The 18,504-nt window shown below is 32.7% G+C and overlaps 1 protein-coding gene across 2 annotated transcripts in view; it reads right to left on the bottom strand.

Annotated features, from left to right (window-relative positions):
* The window catches only part of LOC126821544 (spectrin beta chain, non-erythrocytic 2), a 135,289-nt gene that overhangs the window by 15,320 nt on the left and 101,465 nt on the right, over positions 1-18,504 (bottom strand). For both annotated transcript variants that reach the window (XM_056100749.1, XM_056100750.1), the window contains exons 48-78: positions 18,213-18,323; positions 16,599-16,778; positions 15,877-16,080; positions 15,374-15,523; positions 14,838-14,942; positions 14,096-14,281; positions 13,230-13,385; positions 12,421-12,612; positions 11,907-11,993; positions 11,671-11,789; positions 11,244-11,472; positions 10,426-10,547; positions 10,064-10,124; positions 9,843-9,944; positions 9,427-9,615; positions 9,062-9,139; positions 8,593-8,856; positions 7,891-8,037; positions 7,626-7,763; positions 7,164-7,289; positions 6,493-6,623; positions 5,720-5,906; positions 4,830-5,030; positions 4,546-4,641; positions 4,065-4,199; positions 3,720-3,902; positions 3,068-3,259; positions 1,951-2,106; positions 1,270-1,487; positions 639-828; positions 317-415 (exon numbers count right to left, since the gene is read on the bottom strand). In XM_056100749.1, coding sequence (XP_055956724.1) covers positions 317-415; positions 639-828; positions 1,270-1,487; positions 1,951-2,106; positions 3,068-3,259; positions 3,720-3,902; positions 4,065-4,199; positions 4,546-4,641; positions 4,830-5,030; positions 5,720-5,906; positions 6,493-6,623; positions 7,164-7,289; positions 7,626-7,763; positions 7,891-8,037; positions 8,593-8,856; positions 9,062-9,139; positions 9,427-9,615; positions 9,843-9,944; positions 10,064-10,124; positions 10,426-10,547; positions 11,244-11,472; positions 11,671-11,789; positions 11,907-11,993; positions 12,421-12,612; positions 13,230-13,385; positions 14,096-14,281; positions 14,838-14,942; positions 15,374-15,523; positions 15,877-16,080; positions 16,599-16,778; positions 18,213-18,323 — 4,734 coding nt within the window. The remainder of the gene's footprint in view (positions 1-316; positions 416-638; positions 829-1,269; positions 1,488-1,950; positions 2,107-3,067; positions 3,260-3,719; positions 3,903-4,064; positions 4,200-4,545; positions 4,642-4,829; positions 5,031-5,719; positions 5,907-6,492; positions 6,624-7,163; positions 7,290-7,625; positions 7,764-7,890; positions 8,038-8,592; positions 8,857-9,061; positions 9,140-9,426; positions 9,616-9,842; positions 9,945-10,063; positions 10,125-10,425; positions 10,548-11,243; positions 11,473-11,670; positions 11,790-11,906; positions 11,994-12,420; positions 12,613-13,229; positions 13,386-14,095; positions 14,282-14,837; positions 14,943-15,373; positions 15,524-15,876; positions 16,081-16,598; positions 16,779-18,212; positions 18,324-18,504) is intronic.

The following is an 18,504-nucleotide window of genomic DNA, read 5'->3' as shown; positions in this document are numbered from 1 at the left end:
CGCATCAGGGGTCATACGAGTGGCTTTGGACCCCATGACATCAGACATTTGGTTAACCAACCACAGTTCTGTGCACTGTATGCCAAGAACTCTTCGCAACAGACCATTTCATTGGCTAATCCCTCACATCAACTATAACGTGGGTTATCTAACAAGTCTTCAAGATCCTAGTGTAGTAAAGACAAGTAAAACGAAATTCTGAACTAGAAAAAAAATAAAACGAAATAGGATCTATGTTTTAATCAGATTCTAAATACCATATAATGGTGTTCATAGTTTGGTATAAAAGATGTTAGGATAAGATAATAATAATTACCTGTGCTTCAAGATTTTGTTCATGTAAACTTCTACGATGATTCATGGTTCGGATCAGACCTTCCCTAGATCCATTAAGTTGAGTTATCTTCTCCTGGATCTATAATTTAAAAGTAAAACAATTAAATAATAAAACATAACAGAGCAATCCTGATAAAAGACAAAAAATTTCCAGACAACAAATAAAATGTCCAAGATTATGGAGACAGATGCTGTATACCAGATTGAGCTATAATATAAATGTACCAGATAAAATAAATAAATAGTATTTACACTGATTGGGTAATTTAAAAATGGATGAAATTAAAATGGTCTGTACTTACTTCTTCTGATAAGAAATGACCATTTTTGATGAGAAGTTCTCCAGTATGTTGGAACTTGGTAAAAGCCTCAGCTCTACTGTCAACTTCTACTTTATGTTCTTTATATCTGGTTATCATGGATTCTGCACCTGGTAAATCTCTAGCTAATTCATCTGATGTTATTATAGCTATCATTTCACTGATCCATGCACTGTGTAAATAGTACCAATATTTAATTAACAAATATGAAATGAAATGTGGTTTAACATCCTACTGTTCTGCTCCGACTGGTCTATTGAAGATGGACATAAGCCATACAGTGTGCTATGAGGAAAATTTTGCCCGAGCAGCGGAAGTTCGACCTTCTCTTATCGAATTCCAATTGCAAAGGGAGCTTTTACGTGCACGCCAATGTGTACACTGGACCTGTTTTTCATCCCATCCGAACGACTAGACTTGTCAGGCCTTCCTCCCTGCACAACCGACAAGGGCAAACCACGTTGAAAAATCCCGATGAACTTTCTCGGCCAACATAATGTATAAAATATAAATGAATTGGATTAAATAATTGTGAATGAAACAATGTGAACTCTTTTCATTTCTTCATGTTTGATATTCCACACAAATTTATCATTTTAAAAATAATACTTACGTTAATTCTCTATAATCGTTGAAGTACATCTGTAATTGGAGGGCAGATTGTAATTTCTCTTTACGTTGAGATGATTTTTCGACCAATGTGTTCCAAGCATGGACCATCTCTTCATGTTTTCTAGCTATGTGTTCCTGGGCATCAGGATATAACACCATCAACCTCTCAGCTTCTTTTGTTATTATTTCAACCTGTTCACTGATAGCAGCCAAATCACGCTACAATCAAAATCACATTCAAAATAAATTTTTAAAACATGGATGTATTGTTACGAAACACTACACTTTAATAGTCATTTGACTGGGAATTATTCAACTGCAAAAATTAGGTTTGGGGTTGTTGTTCTTCATATTGTTTAAAATAGAAATGAAATTGAATTTAAAGTCCTACTGTTCTGCTCCTATAATAGGCTAATGAAGATGGGCATACGCCATACAGTGTGCCATGACGAAAATTTTGCCTGGACAGTGGCACTAAGGCCTACTCTTATATCAAATTCCAACTGCCAAGAGATCCATAACGTGCACAGCAGTGTATACACAGAACCTTGGTTTTCAGTCCCATCCGAACAACTAAATAGCTGTCCTTGTCAGCCCCCCCCCCCCATCCTGACCACTGAACTTTCTTGGCCAATGCACCTTAAAATAGAAGTTTATATATTAATTGATCATATTTATTTACCTCTAACCCTTCATGACGACTAATAAGTGACTGAACACTTTCTAGATCATGACCAAAATCATCACTACTAACAATCAGATCTTTTTCTTGTATCCATTCCAGAGTATCATCTGCTTCCCTACCATACATGTGGACTTCTTTAGCTCCGACTAATGACTAAGTTCAAAATAGAAAATAACGTCTTTATATAATACCAGTCTCTCTACATATCCATAGATCTTATATGTGTAAATATATACATTTCATAACCTTGTCCATGGAATCTTTGTATTTTATTGATCAGTATACAAGACAACAGGCATTAGATCTTTCATTAGTTATAGCCCTGTAATCACTGGATCATCAAACAATACTTCCTATGTAGCACCCACTTACTCGATCCCATTTTATTATCAGAATACCCTATCATACAAATGAGCAGAGTAAGCTGATTTCTAGCATCCCATACAAGCACTCAATGGAATGGAAAAATTCTGCATACTCCATCAATCTCAACCCCAGAGATAAGTTTACCCTTTGTTTACCTCTGGTAAAACTCACCGGCCATTAATCAGCGTGAAATCGGTTGCTAAGCATCGCCCCCCCCCCCCCAGTGGCTACTGATTAGCAGGATTTGTTAGAATGAAATGCTGCCGATTAGTCATCGTTTCGTTGCATGAGTTACATATTAATGATCCTTGGAACATTTTCTACATCTTAACATCAAAAGTTTTTTCGAAAACAGTCGATTTGATGAATTACCGGGAACTATTTTTAGCGCACATGTGAGTGATTTGGCTAAATATGTGATGAAATTTCGGAAGAAATGCACATTTGAGCCGCCATCTTGGATCCGTGTGAAGTGACCGATGGAAGAATACATTATGTGACATTCTAAATGGCCGGCGAGTTTTACCAGACATAAGGAAAGGATAAACTTATCTCTGGAATCAAGATTGATACTCCATGTGACTGTCAGCTTATCAAATCCAAAGAATCTCTCTGCACATAGGTCAAATATTCAAACACTAAAACCATATTAATTTCCCTTATTACCGGTACCATGATTCCAGATCAGCCCAATGTGTCCATACATGAGATCACTATAAATATTGTAGAAAATATAATATTGTTTTACCTCTTGTCTAGCTTGAGCCACTTCTTTGAGTTCATTCCACATCTGTGTAATCTCATCAGATCGTTTCTGGATTTTTGTCTTTTCAAAATGGTTGTTGTCAATCATTGTCTTTCCCATAGTAACCACCTTCGTTACACGATCCTCTTTAGAATTGAGGTCATGAATAAAATCTTCAAACTTTTGTTGCAAGATCTGTGAACATACCAAATACAATTACAGCAAAATGTGTTTAACATATACTAAAAGCATCATTCTAAGTTATTTTGAAACGTAAATGTTCTAGTTTTCTGAAAACAAGATTTGTAATACCAATGTTTCTTTCTTAGGTTGTCAAGAGAGAGAGAGCGAGAGAGAAATTGAGTTTAACCTCCACTCGACACAATCTAGGTCATTTCGGAACATGGTTCAATTTTAATTCAATAATTTTCTTGCGCAGAGGGGTCTTTAGCAGTGGAAGGGAACACAAGGTTGGACAGGCAGCCCTACTACTTGCCACATTCAAGCGGGGAATAGAAACCACACCAGTTGACTCAATGACAGACCACTAGACCAACCAACCCCCAGGTTGTCAAAAGGAAGTCATACGATTCTTGTAATTATGTAGGTTTTAAGTATTATTTAAATTGTTAGCTATAGAAAGGACAATAGTTACCTCAATATGTTCTAAATCTTGACCATAATCTTCTGAACCAGCAATAACACTTTTATCTTCTATCCAATCACTGACCTCATCAGCTTCACGATAAAATTCAAATAATTTCTTGCTATCATTTAACTTAACTCTTCTTTGATTGGTTAAATCTTGTAATTGACTATATCTCTGTTCAATATCGGCCTGGAAAAATTATTCAAATTGTTTATGGTTATGCAAATATTCACAAAAATTATTAGACCAACTATTTATAATATACATTTTATGTGAAAAATATTGTTAACGTAAATTTGAAGAACCCATTTTAATAGTCCGCAGGGGACAAAAAATCAAACAAATACCTACCTGTTTTTGTTTTATATTTTCACTATCATAATGTCCTTTATCTGTTAAACTACGACTAAGAGCAGATAACTCTCCAATACTATTACTAAAATTATCTACATCTCTTTCTAATGCATCAAGTTTCTTCATCAAAGCCTGAAATTAAAAAACAACAGGAATTTGTTTTTAAACAAAGGGATTAACAAGATAAGGTTTCTGTAGTTTCACACTGAAATCAAGGGCTTAATAAATTGTAGATATTATCAACCAAGTATTGTTTGATTAATTTGAACAACTGACTTATCTGACACAGAAGCTTTTAGGAACAGCACAGCAGATACTTCCAGCAACACCAGAGGTTTTTGACTGAGGTACACCAATGTTTCATAGAGAATAATCGAGACTGATGCTTTAATGGGCCACATCAACATTGTTTCACTTTTGTTCAAGATATCCCCTTTAAACAAGATGAAATCCATGTAATATAGTTAAAAACACCTACCTGAACAGAATCTTCATCTTTACCTAAATCAGAACTTGTAAGCTGAGGTATTTTCTCATTCATCCAGGATTCAGTTTCTGCTACTTCAGTATAGAACTAAAGTATAAAAACATAACTTCAACAATCTACATTTTTTAATGTATGTACATATTTCAAAGCTTTTGTTTATATACTCACAAAATATTTTAGGTTCTGAAACCTCAAATAACTTAAGCTTTTTAGAAGTTATTTTATCTATTCTTAGATAAATAGAAACAAATGTTGGAGGACTTCTTCTCCCCTACCTTCTGTGCCTCTAAGGAAGCTTGCAGTTTTAGTTTACGACTGGATGTTGTTTGTTTCAGTTCCTGTAGCTGTTTATGAAGATTATCAAGACGATTTTGTATATCTTGACTTGCGAAATGTTTACTGCGAACCATCATCTGTGCCGAGCTAGCTACTGCATCTATCAATGGTTCATGTGCAATGATTTCGGATTCCAAAGCCTGATAAAAAAAAAACTTAATGTTAGTTCTATAATGAAATACAGGAAATATTTTGTATTCGACTATATCTAAATAGTAACTTCATGGAGATGTTCCAACCACTTAAATAAAAAATATATAGAAAACGATGACAGCTACTAGATTCAACTCTTAAAAACTCCTCCATTCAAATGACAAATTGGTAGAGTCAGAACGAGCAATTGTCCATGGCAAAGACTTAGTGTAGAAATACGACCAAACGTAAACAAATTTGCACGATTTACTACAACTTCACCATTATTAAACCTTATTGAAATATCAGGCAGCATTGATGACGTTGGCAAAGAAATCTGTAATTAAGGGTAGCATTTTGACGTGGAGGAACTTGAAATTTTCTAGAAATTGTTGGAGATTATGGTTAAAATTAAAACAATAGCCTATGGAAAGAGAGAGAGAAATGGGGTTTAACATCCACTCGACACAAACCAGGTCATTTCGGGAATAACATGGTTCAATTTTATTTCAATAACTCACTTGCGCATAACGGGCATTTTAGCAGTGGGATGAAACCCACATGGTTGGACAGGTGATCCTACTCCTTGCCACGTACAACCGGGGAATCGAAACCACGCCAAATAGTCTATGAAAATTAACAATCTAATCTGGAGACAAAAACAAATTTCAAAGTATGTTCTTCTAACTTTCCATACCTGATGTTTCTTCATTAGGTTTTGAACTCCAGTCAATGAATTACCAAGGTCGGTATTACTTGCGGTTGGTTGTTTATCTTGTATCCATGACAACTCATCATCCACATCCCGATAAAACTGATACATTCGTAAAGCCTCCTCCAGATTATCTCGTCGGATGTGACAAGGTTCATTCAATGATTGATACCTTGAAAATAAAATAAAATTAATACAAGCCTATCTTTTCAGTTTCAAGTTTAAACAAGGACAAAGGTTTGTCAGGTCCCCTATATGCCCACTAGGAGTCAAGTAGTCCATGCTAAATCTACAATCAGCAAATCTATCATAGTAACATTATGAACTCTTAAAGGTAAAAATGTGAACAAAAAAATAATTGCATCATGCTTACAAGCTTTTTAAGTTAACAGTCAAATTGTTATTTATTATATAAAATCAAGCCTGGACATAATGTACCTGACCAGTCAAATTGTTATCTTTTATATAAAATCAAGCCTGGACATAAGGTACCTGACCAGTCAAATTGTTATCTTTCATATAAAATCAAGCCTGGACATAATGTGCCTGACCAGACAAATTGTTATCTATTATATAAAATCAAGCCTGGACATAATGTACCTGACCAGTCAAATTGTTATTTATTATATAAAATCAAACCTCCTATATTATACTGGGCAAGAAAATAATAGATTGCAAAAAAAAACAAAACAAGGAATTTGTCATCTCTATGATTGTGATTTTATAACCATTCAGCATACAGACTGTAGTATATATACCTTTCAGAGACTTCCTTAGATCTAGCTTGTAAATCAATCTTCAAGAAATGTTTGGCTTCTTTAAAAACTTGAACAGCATCAAGAATATCTTGTATTTTCTCTTGATGATTAGATATATCTTGTTCTAATTGCTGAGAAAAAAAAACATGTTCAAGAATAAATATTATTTCATAACAATTATTTTATTCAAACATAATTTACTTGTATTTCAAGGCAATAATAAAGTTTTTGATTACAAAATCAACCCAATTCAATATAATACAAAGATTGTACATACAGGGCTGAGTTTGTTCTCATATTCCTGTCGCAAAAACTGATTAAATACTGTTACAAAAAAAAAATTAGCAGACAGTGTGCTCCAGGCCGGTTTGATGATGCTTTTGCTTTCACATTCACTATTGTTAAACAATTTCTATTGTTAAAAATCAACTATTTACTAACTTAATAACAGACAGCTTTATGAATAGCTTCGGCTTCAAATTATTAATTAGTTTATTGCTATCCATTTGTATATTTCTGTAATATATTTGATTGTGTCATTGCTTGATAACAGTGAGAGTATCCTCAATGAAACGTTGCAGTTAATAAACCTAGTGAATGTTATCCATAAAGCTGTCAGTTTATTATATATCGCTTTCACTAAATGCCTTTTAAAGATGTTATTTACTAACTTGATGTTTTTTAAGTAGATTATTAACTGATGATAAATCTTTTCCATGATCTTCAGACATCAGCTGATTCTCAACTTCATCCATCCATGACATCAAGTCATCAGCTGCACGATTAAATAACAACGCCTGAAAAATAAACATACATATTTCTTAAATAAAATAGTTAATGCAGGGAATATTCAAAACAAATGGTTAAATATAGAACAGAAAATACAAATTAAGTACTAGGTCAGCCAAAACATGTCACAATTTTAATATATCGTGGCAAGTAGTTATAATGCAATACAGTTTTCAACTCGGCCCTTGTAGTTACACATTCTCAGAATGAATCATGAACCTGAAATGAGTAAAAATATCTAATGCAAAATATCTAACGTAAAGATCTACATTAAGAATTTCCTTACAGAAAGAGTATAATATGAGAATTTGTATTAAGGTTTAAGAAATGAATTTGTTATATACCTGGTAAGCATCTTGAAGTTTATCCTTTTTATCTCCACTAGCTGCTATCAACGCCTGCCAACTTCTCTCTAATTCTTCTAATCGTTTCTTAATATCTGTTTGAGAATAGTGATTACCATCCAGTAAGCCTTGACCTTCCTATAATCAAATTAAATAATGAATTCAACGCTGAATAAAAGAACTCGGTTACCGTATTATCAGGTAATTAAATGATCACAATGAGGAACATTTTCAAAAAATATATATTAATACATTTGAGACAAACCTGCACGACTGCATCAACTCTATTTCTATTGGCTGCGAGTTCAGCTTCAAATGCCTGATGTTTTTGTAATTTAGCTTGGAGATTTGTTGGATCCCGGTATGATTCATCTAATGCTACTTGTAACTTCTCATTGATCCAACCAGATACCTACAAAAAACATACAAAATATTAATCCACAAACTTTAAAATTTCTACCTTTAGAAACATTCTTCATGATTTGAAATGGAAAGAATAGATTTCATCTTTAAGCACCTCCGTGGTTCAAAATGATGTCTCTAAAGACAAGTTTTTATATACCATATTACTAAAAATGCTTTATGCAAGAGGTAAATCTTCCTTTAGGCCTGAAATGTTATCTAAATTGTTATTTAGACATTTATTAACTTATCCAGACCATAATCAACTCTTTATGCATTATATAGTTAGTCTGCGATATTTAGTAGATTTGAATACATTTTGTGATGGATAATTAAATGTTAAAATGGATAATCGAGACTTTGTTGATCATAAAACCAACTTTAGTAATGGTGATCGAGGTTAGCCTAAAATTGAATCACTAATATCTCGGTTCAGAGTGAAGCAATTTGACTGAAAATTTCAGCATATTCTGTTTACATTATCTATTTTATAACCACCATAGCGAGAACTGTCAGCTCTTTATCTAATGCCCCTTAAGAATTATTCAAATAATATTTCATTTACCTCATATAAATTACGGAGGAAAATTTGATAATTATGAGATTCTTGTAATTTCTTTCTTCTTTGGGTGGAAAGTTCCCACATGTGAACACGTCTTGATAAAACAGACTGACATCGTTTTTTAATTTCATCCTTGGCATAATGTTCTTTCTCACATAAATCATCACCAAATTGTTTTAAATCTTCTATTCTATCTTCTTGGGCTTTCGTTGTCTTTTCAAATCCTTCGTGTTTCTTGATTAAACCTTCCACACTGTAAAGTGTATTCTAGAAAAAAAATATTTTTTTTTCAATAAATAACTGTCATGATCACATCTTTATTTGGTTTTCTTTTACTTAAAATTAACAGAAAACTTGTGATAATGCTGTTTTTTGTTTATTGATATTGTCTATGTATTTATATTGTAAATCTAAATAGTAAAGATCCCTACTGGTTATTGCAACATTTATTCAGATGATCTAAAGAACTTACTCCCAAGTCCTCATTTGCTAAGAAGGCTTCTTTTGTTCCTAACCAAGTATCACATTGTTCAGCAGTTTCTTTAAATACCTAAAACAAAGATAAAATACATAATTTACAGCCATTTGGTGCATCTGAACAATTAAAATAACATAATGGTCCTAATACTGATCCTTGGGGGAGACCAACTGTAACAAAACCCCAACACCCCATCATTCATACATCTAAACAAAACTGAATAAAAACTTTAACAATGAGAATAAATTGAATTGATATACTGAATGGTGGTAGTCAACAAAATATTGCAGGAATTCGTAGAATAATCAGTTATATTTTTCATTACATATTTAGATCTCTTGTGGTGATCTATAACTTACCATTAAGTCATGACATTGTGTAAGTAAATTATTATGTTTATCCCAAGTTCCATTAAGTGAGAGCTTTGTCTTGTCTAGTTGAGAGATCATTTTCTGTATTTCCTCACTAGCATAATGTTTATTGTTGATGAGGTTCATGCCACATTCTCTAATAGATGAGAAGTGAGATTTTCTTCCATTTATTTCTGCCTATAAAAACAGAAGAAAAGAAAACTTAAATAAAAAAAATATTTACTTACAATCATTTTGATTTAGTTTAATTTAATAAAAAAACATTATAGAATGTGAATTGAAAAATTCAGAATTGGGAACAAAAAACCATGTAAACTGAGTAATAATTTAATTCTAAGATTTCTTCAAAAATGAATATGAAAAGAGTAGGATGTAAAACCCTATTTCATTTCATTTATTTTTACCTTTCTTTCGTGATGCATTTGGAGACAGTTTTCAGCTTCTGCAACATCTTTGGCAAGTTCTCCACCATTCATTCTAGCGATCATCTCATTAGACCAGGATGACTGGAAAATAAAAATAACATGACATTTAACTTCAGAAAATTGATCAAAGTTTCAGTACAATTAAATTGTTTGTAAAAATGTTCCATCCTTATATATGAAACTTATGTTTAAAAACTTACCAGTTCCCTAGCATCAGATAAGAACTTCTGAAGTTGATACGATTCTGCTAATTTAGCTTTCCTGAAAAAGTATGATGAAAAATATTAGGGAAAGCAAGCCATAGTACACGATGTTACAGTTTTACACTTTTTAAATACAAAATACGATAAAAAAAAATCTTCTTAATTATTTCCATGAACTGTAAGCCACTGACCGCTGGATTTGTACATGTAGTTCCATTACAATTTAAAAATTATTTGTTACTCTCATAACAGTTTTCAGAATTCAGTCAGGTCAACCTCCAATAAATCAAATGATCAACCCATACATGTATTCATACCGTAAAATCATACATGAAAATTTCAATATCAAAAACACGTACCTTTGGTCTGACAGATCTTCCAGTCTCTCCCAATTATCATCTACTTCCTGTTTTTTCTGGTTTATCATATCAGTTTTATCCCGATATCTGTTACATAATTTACCCGCTTGTACCTCTACTTTCTGTAAATAATAAATTTTCAAACATTTAAAATGATCTTAAGTAGAAGTTTACCTCATCTTTGAACAAATGATAGAAGTAATTCATTTACATTTCAATAAACTGGGAGTATTTTGTTTGACTCAACTTCATGAAGAAAGCCAGTGGAATTGGAAAAATGAATTTTCCATCACTTGTTAAACAGAATATAACCACCATTTTTAACATAATAAATGAGCTACATGCATACATTTTCATACAAAAAGCAACAGTAAAGGAAAATAAATGAAATGAAATAAAATGGGGGTTTAACGTCCTACGGTTCTGCTCCTATACTGGGCTAATGAAAACGGGCATACGCCATACAGTGTGCTATGAGGTAAATTTTGCCCGGGCAGCGGCACTATCGCCTACTCTTATATCGAATTCCAACTGCCAAGGGATCTTTTACGTGCTTTCCAATGTATACACGGGACCTCGGTTTTTCGTCGCATCTGAAGGACTAGACAGCTGTCCTTGTCAGGTCGTCCGTTCAGCACCACTGACAAGGGGAAACCACGTCGGAAAAAGGAAAATAAGATTGGTTAATAACTAAATAAACTTTAGTTTGTTCATCCCATCCAAACAACTAGACACTTTCCTTGTCATCCCCAAGGCTGTTTTTAGCTCATGTCAGACATCTAATAAGGGCATTCTAGTGAGTCTGGTTACAAACTTACCTCTAGTTGATTTTGTAAAGCTGTCATATCTCTTTCTATATCTTCTTGTTTACGTTGTAAGGCTTCAACACCAGCTAAATCTTTACCCAGATCTTCAACTGATAGTAGTATAGCCTTCTCATTGATTCTCTCGTTAATATCATTAATATCACGATTAAATGAATGTATTTCTAGAGATGTAGACAATTGTTGTTTATATTTAGTAAGATTTCCTTGTAATGCCTTCCATCTGAAAATATAATATTAATAACGTATTACAATCATAAACGATAAATAAAATAAAACTAGGAACCTTTTCATTTGACTTTTAACATCAATTCATGATAGACAAGGATTGAAAAAATACATAAAAGACATAAAACTTTAAAAATGTATCGAAATTATTTTTATTTCAACTTGAAAACTATATCTAACAAAATTATCTTACGCTTTGTTCATTTCATCTCGTTTTCTTTTGACAGTTTCTGTATCTGTGCGTCCCTGAGATATCAGACGATCAGCTAAATCATTGATTGATTTGATTCGAGATTCATCGACGGTAATTCCCTGAAAAATAAATTCACCAATTAATTCAAGACATTAGCAAAATAAGGGAACCATAATGAAATATGATACATGGAGCTTTTAAATATTCATATAAAAAAAAAAACTTTGATTACTTACAGCTGATTCAATATTATTTGCTTTCTTTTGTAATTCTAAACAATGTTCATAATCTCTACCAAGTTCACCAGCATTCACTAATAATTCCTAAAATATACAAATAAATACACATGATGAATACACATGATAAAAATATGCACTTTAAATACACATACACATGTAAATACCTACTGTAAATACACATGGTGAATATGCATGATAAATACACATCATGAATATATGATAAATACACATCATGAATATATGATAAATACACATTTTGAATATACATGATAAATATAACACTATGAATATACAAGATAAATACAAATATACATATAAATACCTATTGCATATACACATAATGAATATACATGATAAATACACATAATACATGTAATACCCACTGTAAATACATAATATTAAGAATATACACAAGTCACTATTAAATTCTTTTTTATTTTGATCTGTGACTAATATTTTTTCCTTTTTTAATTCTCAATATTTATTTTTCCATAATTAACAAAATATTTACCTTGTCTCTTATCCAGGCTTCTACTTTCTGCACCTGTTCATTAAATTCAAGGATATCCTTAGCCTCTTCAAGTCCACGACCTCTATTAGATGATGCTTTAAGCAATTCACCCCATTTAGATCCCAAGCGATCGCCAACTTTCTTAATCTCTGGACTAGCAGAATGCTTTTTCTTAATTAACAATTCACCATTCTGAAATTTGACAATGTTATTAATCATATTAGTCTAAAAATGTTTTTGATTCAATATAAAAGATTCAGCCATTTGACAGCAAATTAATCTTGAAAACATGCCTAAGTATTTCCTTTCACAACTCCTTGAGACAAAAGAAAGAGTAACAGGGTTTAAAGTCCACTGAACACAAAACTAGGTCACTTTGGGACTAACATACAAGTATGGTTCAATTTTTTCCATTAATTGCATGCACATAGGGGTCTTTAGCAGTGGGAGGAAACCGAAGAAAACTCATGAGGTTGGACAAGCAACCCTACTCCTTGTCACGTACAAGAGGGGAATCAAAACCATGGCACTTGACTCTATGACAGACCTTATGATGTAACGTGCATTGGCTAACCATTCGGTCACCCAAAACCCGACAAAAGAAAAGCTACAGATATTATGATGTGGACAATTTTAAATGTCATCCGAGTGAAATTCCCAATTTAAATTTGGAGCCTCTAACATTGTACCTTATTATTTCCATTGAACACTAAGTTTTATGGGACAAGTGTAAAATTAGAAACTTTAATGTTATGATCAGGACAGGAATAATTATAATATATTTCTTCATGATTAAAATGTGTACACACCTGTTTAATTTTGTTTATTCTGTCTTTATTAGCAACAATTTCTGACTCAAATGCCTGATGTTTCTGTAACTTCTTCATCTTATCATGTAGATCTGTAGAATTCTGGAAATCATCTTCGTAAGCTACTTTCAATTTGTCATCAATCCAACCTTCAGCCTGTAATAAAATAATGTTATATAATACCCTTTAGTTACATCAAACTATTGAACAACCTAACCTACAAAAAAGCAAAGGATATGTATAAGGTATACAGAAATATATTTGGCATACATTTTCGAAGAGGAGGCATAGTTCCCTCTTTTAGAACTGTTCAACACTCCAATAAAACTGGACAAACATTTCATTCTTATATTAAATAATAAATGACTTTCAACACTGCTACTGTGTTAACATCAATTTATTATGTAAACAAAGAGGGTGGGGACCCTTTGGAACTAAATTTTATTGTTGAGCCATCTATTGCGGAAGTTTTTTTGATTCAAATACTTTCCAAATGATTAAACATGCATTATGCAAGAGCTAAATCTGCCTATTGCAGGTCTTTCTTTAGGCCTGAAATGTTTTCTAAAGTATTAATTAGACATTAATTAACTGATCCAGGCCGTAATCAACTCTCGATGGCATCAGATTTCTCCGATATTAAATAGATTAGAATGGTTCAGCGATACTTTGATTTAATCAAATATGGAGGACCGAGACTTGGCTTCGATCAACCAGTACCGTTGTTGAAGTTATTGCACACGTCTGTCAAACCTTCAAAGGCTTTATCTAAATCTTACATAATGTATCTTTAAATATTTAGCAAGAAACCCATCAAACCTTTAATAATATTGTAAATTAATCTACCATCTGTACCCAAATCTTACCTCAGCAGCATCTTGGTTAAATTTAGCATAAAGTAAATTATCAGCTAATTGTTGTTTACGTTGTTCACTACGATTCTTAACTTGACTTCTTCTATCTTTAACAGCAGCCATTGTTTTCTGTACTGTTTCAGATTGAATGTGATTCTCTTTTACAAGTTGGGTTCCATGATCAGTTAAAGCTGCGAGCTAAACAAAACAAAATTCCATTTTAAATGCACAAACTTCAGTTGAAATAAATTTTGATATGTTCAGTTACAAAAAGACTATTGCCTATATCCTATATTTAACAAAGTTGGGAGCCACATTGGCTCAGTGAGTTTGGCACTGGCCCGCTAGCCTGAAGTCCCAGGTTCACCCCCAGTGGTGACCAAGAAGGTTAGTCAGGATTTTCCAGTCATTCTAGTCATTCGGATGGGATGAAAAACGTAAGTCCTGTGTAGACATTGGCATGTGTGTAAAAAAATCATTGACAGTTGGAATTTGAAATAAAGAGTAAGCCATAGTGCAGCTGGACGGGTAAAAGTTCGCTTACAGCACGCTGCCCGGTGGAGCAGAAAAGTAGGATATTAAACCCCATTTCATTTCCCTTTGCAGTTTAATGGGTTCAAATGCTAAATGCCACTACAAGATTAACAATTCATCTGGAGATATCTTTGTAGAATTTTTGTAGACTAATGAATAGAACGATTTAAACTTTTAAGTTTTAATTCAGCAATTTATCTTAAAATAAGAAACTACTAACCTTTTCATCTTGAGCCTCGATAACTTTCTCAAAAGCATCATGTTTACGTTTAAGAGATTCCACTTGATAAATATCAGCACCAAGATCAGCATTAGTTAAATATGCCTACAATATAAAATACATGCAATATATAATGTTGAATTATAAAAAAAAAAAAAAATTACATTTAATGGCCAACAGGTTCAAAACATGAAACACCTTAATTGTTTGGAGACAGAGAGAGAGAGAGAGAGAGAGAGGGAGAGGTCATTTTGGGACTAACTTATGTTTCAATTTTAGTTTATGAATTTGCTAGCACGTAGGGGTCTTTATCAGTGGGAGGAAACTAGACAACCCAGATAAAAAACCCAAGGTTGGACAGAAAACCCTACTCCTTGTCATGTACAAGCTGGGAATCAAAACCATGCCACTTGACTCAATGACAGGCCGTCTGATCCAATGCCCATTAACCATTCCGCCACCCAATCCCCCTAGATGGATGGGACAATAATCAATCCATAATGCAACATTCAAATGGCTAAAAGATAATAACTAACCTCTTGTGAGGAACTAATGGTTTCAAGTTGATTGGCATCACGTAAGAAGATATGTAGATCACAGAGTTGATCATAATAAGCTTTACGTTCCATCCATGTAGATAATAACCTATCTTTTACATCACCTACTTGTTCAATCTTCTCTTTGATCTAAAAAAAAAATAAAATCAAAATAATTTGAAATATAAATGGAGTTTAACATCCTACTTCTCTGTTCAGGCTGGCATATGCCATACAGTGTGCTATCAGGGAAATTCCAATAACCTTGCAACATATCAAATTCCAATAACCTTGCAACATATCAAATGCCAATAACCTTGCAACATATCAAATGCCAATAACCTATATGAAAGCCAAATCAAATTTAATATGAATTTAACATGAAACTGTGCAAATTGGATATTATTTTTTTCAACTGTGAATTATAATAAAGAGTGCACAGAACAAATTATATTTATTTCTAACAGTGAGGTGAATTGAAATGTACTCGTATCAAATCTTACCTCTGGACTAGCATAATGTTTATGTTGAATCATGTCATTTCCAGTTTTAATAATATCATCGAAAGTATCTCCTCGAGCCTCTATTTCAGCTCGTATCTGGTCATGACGATTTCTCAACATATCAACACTATGAACGTCACGAATTGTGTGCTCTGTTTTCATTTCATCTTCAATTTCCTTGGCCCAGCCTACAAGGTCACGAACCTGAAAAAAAACAGTTATAACTTTAACTGTTATCCAATATCTAAGACAAAATAAACGTTCTACCATTGGTACACGAATCGTGTACCAGAAAGCGTTTCAGTGTCATTTGTAACAAGGGATTCAAAGAACGAGGCTAGACATATTCCACAAGTCATGTCAAATGGTGACGCTATATTCTTATCTGGAGAGCATGAGCAATAAATACCATCGGGGTAGACTGGAATAACCAGACACTAGAGATTGCCATGCGATTGAGACTTCACATGTATTTCGCCAAACATAACTGATTTGAAATTAGAGTAGAAACAAAAACGATTGAATGTAAATCAGTTTATATACATTCATATTACATTATTATATGCATTGCGACCCATTTGTGTCAATTTCTAGGTCTCAAATATTAGCGATTTAGCTCCTTTAAAATAATTTAATTTGTATTAACCTTCTTCCATGCTGTCATTACAAATTCTTGTTAAAATCTTACTTTATGCAACAAAGTAAATCAAATCAGTACTTACAGAAGCTCTAAATTTATGAAGGTCAGCTGCAGCTAAAAGTTGACCTTTACGTTGTTCAGATCGTTCTTGTAACTGACCCCAACGATCAACAACAGTGGCTTGGAATTGTTCAATTTGTTCTGCATTTTCTCCAGGGTAAGCTACCTGTAATCTACCTGAGTCATCTATCAATACTTGAAGCTAAATAAACAAATAGAAATAAAATTAATATCAAATGTATAATGTTAATTCATTCATTCCAATTCTACCATTTTTAAAAGATATCTTAAGACATTATTCTTTGCAACAACACTAATTGCAATGATTCCTACCATTTTTACTTGAAATATTGCTAGTAATATGTAATATCATTACTTTTGTCTAAATCAAACTATGTTAAAGATGGGTTCCCACGTACAAACTGGGTGATTTAATGGTATATATATGGACTAAAAACATATTCAAACTAATTAATTTGTCATAACTTTGCTTCAAATCCTTCTCAAACATTGTAATTGCGAAGGAATGTCTTTCTATAAAAATTCGATCAAACCAGGTCATGTTTACCTCTCTTGGAATTCATTGCATACATAAGACGATGTTGTCTTTAATCGCTTACTATTTATTACAAATATTGAATCCTAAATTAAATTTCGATCATTTTTATCTCAGAAAGTGTTGTACGTCTAACTCTTCATGAAGTTTATCAACTTGTACATCAAGCGCTCAATCTCTGCGTGGAACCTTTGACATCAAGCGTGCAGAAATTCCTAATCGTCGGGCTGTTGATTAGGGGAACCCTTACATTTTTATCCTGTATACGCTCCATGAGTGTATTTCGGGGAATCCAGTATTTTTCTAGTAAGATTGGATATCTCTACTTTCCATATATACCAAAATTACCATACTTTTATTGGAAATAACCACCCGATAAATACTTTTCTGGGAACCCATCATTAAGAGTTGTTTTGTACTTAATATTATATTGCATATTTATTTTTTTCTTGCAATTGTTATTTTAAAGCCCTACAGAGAAGTTAAATTAACTGAATGTTTAAAGCACCACAGAGAAGTCAAATTAACTGAATGTTTAAAGCACTACTGAGAAGTCAAATTAACTGAATATTTAGTGCTGTAGAAAAATGATTATTGCATCATTTTCATTATTGACATGTTGCCTGGCAATGAACAGGGTTTAGTCATTTGGATGGGACGAAAAAAACTTTGGTCCTGTGTAAGCCTGCACCTTGGCGTGCACATAAAAGATCTGGAAGTTGGTTTTCGAAATAATAAAAATTAGGCTGTAGAGCTGCTGTCTGGGCAACCTAATAGCATGGTGCCATGTCTGCATTAGTCGGGTTAATGCCGCAATATTAAGACATTAAAGTCCATTTTATTCATTTCAATAGCCAACTTAACACAATTAAGTCAGTCTATAAGCTGTAAGTCATTTCAACTTTGTGTAGTATATTTATTACAACAGAGCTCAATAATTAAATACCAGTGAATGATTACTCTTCTGGTGAACCTAATACCGTTTAATTATTTCTAAGTGGTCATCAAAGTCGAAATTGTCTCTACTTGACTCAGTTAACTGGAAATTGAAATAACGTTTATAAAATATTAATAGATTACCTGTGCTTCTAATGCAACTAATTCATTCTCAAAAGCTTCATGTTTCTTTAAATAGGCTGAAGTAGCATTAAAATCACGACCAACATCATCTGGTATACTGTCATGTTTTTCCTGAAGAAATAAAATACAAAAAGTTTTAACTATAATCAGTTATCGATCTCCAGAATCAAACTTCAAATTCTTTTTTTTTCCTTTTAAATTTAAATTATTCAAAATCAGACAATCTATTTACATAAATGGTTATTACTGTTTACAGTTTTATTAGAAAGTTGATAAAATATTAAAACATCCA

This window comes from Patella vulgata, chromosome 5, assembly GCF_932274485.2.
Source record: "Patella vulgata chromosome 5, xgPatVulg1.2, whole genome shotgun sequence".
NCBI lineage: Eukaryota > Metazoa > Mollusca > Gastropoda > Patellidae > Patella > Patella vulgata.
Note: the sequence above shows the minus strand (reverse complement) of the source record. Positions and strands in the feature narration are given on the sequence as shown.